Genomic DNA, 4862 nt, shown 5'->3' with positions numbered 1-4862 from the left:
AAACACAAACTTGGCATCCTTTTCGAGGAGTTTGCACATGGGGAGAAGTCCTTGATGAAGCGCCTGTAAAACCCGGCATGCCCTAGAAAACTTCTAACACCTTTCATGGAGGTCGGTGGAGGAAGCTTAGAAATAATCTCAATCTTTGCCCGGTTGACTTCAATACCATGCTTTGAAATTTTGTGCCCAAGCACAATGCCTTCGTCAACCATGAAGTGACACTTCTCCCAATTTAGCACAAGGCTGGTCCCTTCGCATCGCTTAAGCACTTGTACAAGATTGTTAAGACAGTGCTCAAACGAATCACCAACCACCGAGAAATCATCCATGAAGACTTCAAGAAAGTCCTCAACCATGTCGGAGAAGATGGACATCATACACCTTTGGAAAGTGTATGGAGCATTACACAAGCCAAATGGCATCCGGCTAAAAGCAAAAGTGCCATACGGGCAAGTGAACGTAGTTTTCTCTTGATCTTCCAAAGCGATGTTGATTTGATTGTAGCCGGAGTAACCATCAAGGAAACAATAAAATGACCTACCCGCTAGTCGATCAAGCATTTGATCAATAAAAGGCATAGGTAAGTGGTCCTTGGAAGTAGCACTGTTAAGTTTCCGATAGTCCATACAAACTCGCCATCCGGTCACAATTCGCATTGGAATGAGCTCATTCTTCTCATTTTCAATCACGGTCATGCCACCCTTTTTTGGCACACATTGTACTGGGCTCACCCACGAACTGTCGGCAATGGGGTAAACTACCCCGGAATCCAACCACTTGATATTATCCTTCTTTACTACCTCTTGCATTGACGGGTTCAACCGTCTTTGATGTTCCACACTTGGCATTGTTTCGCTCTCCAATTGGATTTTATGTTCACAAATTCCCGCGGAGATTCCACGAATGTCCGCAATGGTCTATCCAATGGCTTGCCTATGTTCTTTCAAGACTTCCAACAATTGGTTTACCTGCACATTATTTATCAAAGACAAAACGATTACGGGTAAAGAATCATTAGAGCCAAGAAATTTATACCTTAAGTGCAGCGGCAGAGGCTTGAGCTCTAGTTGTGGTGGCTCAATGATTGATGGCTTGGCAGGAGGTGTGGCCCTATTCTCCAAGTCAAGAGAAAGCTTTTCCGGAGTGTAAGTATAGGATCCAAGACCCTCCAATGCATTTACCGACTCCATGTACCCATCCATGTCCTCACCATCAAAGTTTACCAAGATAGCCGCCAATGTCTCACCAAGGCATTGTTCTTCCATTTTCAATTCGACGGCATCTTCAACCTCATCAACCACATCTATCATTGAAATGCTCGGATACTCATAGGGTAATTTCATACCCTTGCTCGCTTGAAATGTGACTTCTTCATCATTCACCCGGAACTTAATTTCATTTCACTCCGAATCCATGAGTGCTCTTCATGTGGCTAGGAATGGTATCCCAAAGATGATAGGGATCTCTTTATCAACAACACAGTCAAGAATTACAAAGTCGGCGGGCAAATGGAATTTTCCAACTTTCACAATCACATCATCAACAATTCCTACCGGTCGCTTAATAGATCGATAGACCATTTGTAACCTCATGCTTGTTGGCCTCAGCATCCTAATCCCACTTGCTTGTAGATGGAAAGTGGCATCAAGTTGATGCTAGCCCCATTGTCACAAAGGTCTTTTGCAAAGTCACGCTCCCCGATAGTGCATGGAATAATAAATGCTCTCGGGTCCTCTTTCTTTTGGACAGGGCTTGTGGCAATAATAGAGCTAATCCTGTGAGTCATGTTTACCACCTCATTCTTTGTGGTCCTCTTTTTGGTGATCAAATCCTTCAAATATTTGGCAAACCCTGGCATTTCTTGAAAAGCCTCCAAGAATGGAATGTTCATCGACAATTGCTTTAGAATATCATTGAATTTCTCAAGCTTGCTATCATCAACCCTTTTAATAAATCTTTGAGGAAAAGGCGGAGGAGGTCTAGGAATAGGAGGTGGAGCTTTTGATGTCTCCTTATCCTTTTCCTTCACCCCTTCTTGGTTCACTTCTTCCACCTTCTCTTTTTCCGGCACCCTTTCAAATTCAACAACCCCTTGCTCTTCTGATTCAACTTCTTGTTCGGATTCTTCCCCAACAACCTCTTGCTCAATGTCACCTTGTAAAACCTTACCACTTCTAGTAGTTATTGCCATGACGTGAGAAGTTGAGCCACTTCCACCACTCTTCGGGTTCGAAATGGTATCACTAGGAAGTTGCCCTTTTTGCTTTGTGTTTTGCTCTCTTGAAAGGTCTCTCATCTGCATCTCTAACTTTTGGATAGATGCGGTGTGAGAGCCAACAACTTCGGTCATGTTTCTCATGGACGGGTCAGACTTTTCTTGGTTTTGCAATACTTTTTCAAGCATGCTTTCTAACTTTTTCAAGCATGCTTTCTGAATGTCATGCTTGGTTGTGCTTTGCCATTTTGTCCAGGATTTGTGTCACTCTTGCAAATGATTTGTCCATGAAAGATCCGTCAGCTGCATTCTTGGCGATGGCTTGGTTCATGGGATCCAAACCCATATAAAGTTTTTCCAACAACATGGATTCCGGAAAACCATGGTTTGGAGACCTCACCAAGTATAATTTGAAGCGATCCCGTGCCTCATGCAACTTCTCTCCCTGTATCTGCTTGAAAATGAAAATCTTATCCTGCAACTCAGACTTTTTGCTCTACGGGAACCACTTGGACAAAAACGCCCGGACAAGTTCGGGCCAAGAATGGATAGAGTTGGGTGGCAGATTCTGGAGCCATTTCCTCGCATCCCCAGCTAGAGAATACTTGAAGAATCTCAACCTCAGGGCATCGTCAGAGACATTATTTTGTTTGTGCATTGCACACACACCCAAGAAATTCCTAAGGTGTTGTGTTGGATCATGATCTGTGGAGTTTCTGAAAAATCCTTCTGCCTTGAGCATCAGAATTAGACCGTGTTCCACTTTAAATATTGCAGCTCCAACAGCTGGCGGTACCATGGCATTAGTATCATCAATGTACTTCTCGATGTCTGCAAAAGGATTATCTCTCATTTCTGTCTCCGCATCATCAGCATATTCAGACATGTTTTCCTATCAACACCAAGCAAAGCAAGCAAAGTGTGATGGAATAGAAATAGACGTTAAGTAAAGTACACAATTAATAGTAATTTCAAAAACGTATTCCCCGGCAACGGCGCCAAAATTTGATACGCTCAAATTACACTTTAATAAATAGTGTAAGGCGGTCGGTGTCAAATATAATAACCCAACAAGGTTGGGGTCAATCCCACAGGGAATAGGTGTGAAAAGGTTACTTTTATAGTGTGTTGCTTGACTAAAGTCGTATCTCTATTCGGTTAACAGTAACAAGAGAATGATTTTATAGTAACAAGAGTATGAATTGAGTTTGTTTGGAAGTATCAACTAATTGGAATATTTATAGAGTAAATAATTGGATTAAATAAACCAAGGTTGTGTCCCCTTTAATGGAGTGTAATGCTTATCGCTGTTAATATGATATATTTCTAATGGAAGGTTCTTTTGATATGCAAATGATGTCTAAGTGACTACCCAACATTTCCCAATAGTTGAGTAGTATTTCCTCTTTATAATTTTTCCAAATATAAAAGAGTTGCAATTTAGAACCATCAATATATGCCAAGTAAAACCCACTTATTCCTACGCGATTCTATTAAATAAGGTTTAAAGCCTTAAGTCATTGATATTTACTTCTACCAAATTCTAACCCACTTTCCCAAGCAAAGCAAGAATTTAATGGAACTTGTTAATGTTTGCAACCACTAATAATAAATGAAGAATGCGAAGTAAACAAATATCAACCAACCATTATATATATATTCAATGTTAAACACTCATTAGCATAACACCCATTTAGGGTTCACAGCCTTAATATTTAAAGTTAGCTACTCATACTACAATACAAAAACCAAATAGTATTTAATGTCATAAAAGCTTACAAAGTAGAGAATCTTCACCCGCTTCCAAAAGTGAGGAATATTAATGTCTTGGAATGTGGTTCAAAGACTAGACAAGATGAGCCCACAAAGACATCATAAAACTATTTATAGTGAACTCAAAATCGGGACAGAAAATGGACAAAAATGCCCTTTCAGGTCTGATATGCAATCGCATTCTTATCGCAAAGCATGTATGCGGTCCGCATCTTGAACATCCTCATCGCAGACTGGAACCCTAGTTTACAAGTCTTCTTCGCATTCGAATTATGCGGATCGCATTGCACAAAATGCGATCGCATTTTGCATCGCATCTTCGTCCTTCAGTGACCTTCATGGTTTGTTTGCGGTTCACTCTGCGGCTCGCATGTTGGTTCTGCGGTAGCATAATGGACCGCATTCTTGACTTGAGATTTAACCCAGATCTATGCTTTTGTCTGTGATTTGACGTGCATTCTGTGGCTCGCATGTCTGATCTGTGATCGCATAGTGTATCGCAGACCAGTATTTTTGCTACATTTTGCTCTTTACTTGTCTTTTTGCTTCCATTTCCATGTTCTTGGGTTCTCAGTCCTTATGTACTGCAGAAACAACAAAACTACATAAGTAACGGAGATAACTGCATTAAAACAAGCTAAAATCTAAACAATTAGTATTGAAATGTGCCGAAATTCTCCGGCACATCACTTGTATTATAACGCCTTCTCCCCATCCGCAATCTTTTCTGATCATCTCGAGGCTTTCCTCTCCCACTAATGAAATGATCCTCGACACATGATCTCGGTTGCCCGGAACATTGGGAGGTTTCCCCAGCATGACAGCTCTCCTTGAGGCAGAGCATCTCGAGCCTCGCTTCCTTGACATCAGAGGC

The 4862-nt window shown here is 41.3% G+C and overlaps 1 protein-coding gene across 1 annotated transcript; it reads right to left on the bottom strand.

The window, feature by feature from the left end:
• Window positions 1-1603: 1603 nt before the first annotated feature.
• Window positions 1604-2350, bottom strand: LOC104240147 (uncharacterized). Its single transcript, XM_009794924.1, has one exon. It carries the CDS (start codon window positions 2348-2350, stop codon window positions 1604-1606), a length of 747 nt encoding a protein of 248 aa, XP_009793226.1.
• Window positions 2351-4862: the final 2512 nt, after the last annotated feature.

The sequence above is a fragment of the Nicotiana sylvestris genome, chromosome 2, assembly GCF_000393655.2.
Source record: "Nicotiana sylvestris chromosome 2, ASM39365v2, whole genome shotgun sequence".
Classification (NCBI taxonomy): domain Eukaryota; kingdom Viridiplantae; phylum Streptophyta; class Magnoliopsida; order Solanales; family Solanaceae; genus Nicotiana; species Nicotiana sylvestris.
The sequence above is the reverse complement of the archived record's forward strand: the minus strand, read 5'-3'. Positions and strand labels throughout refer to the sequence as shown.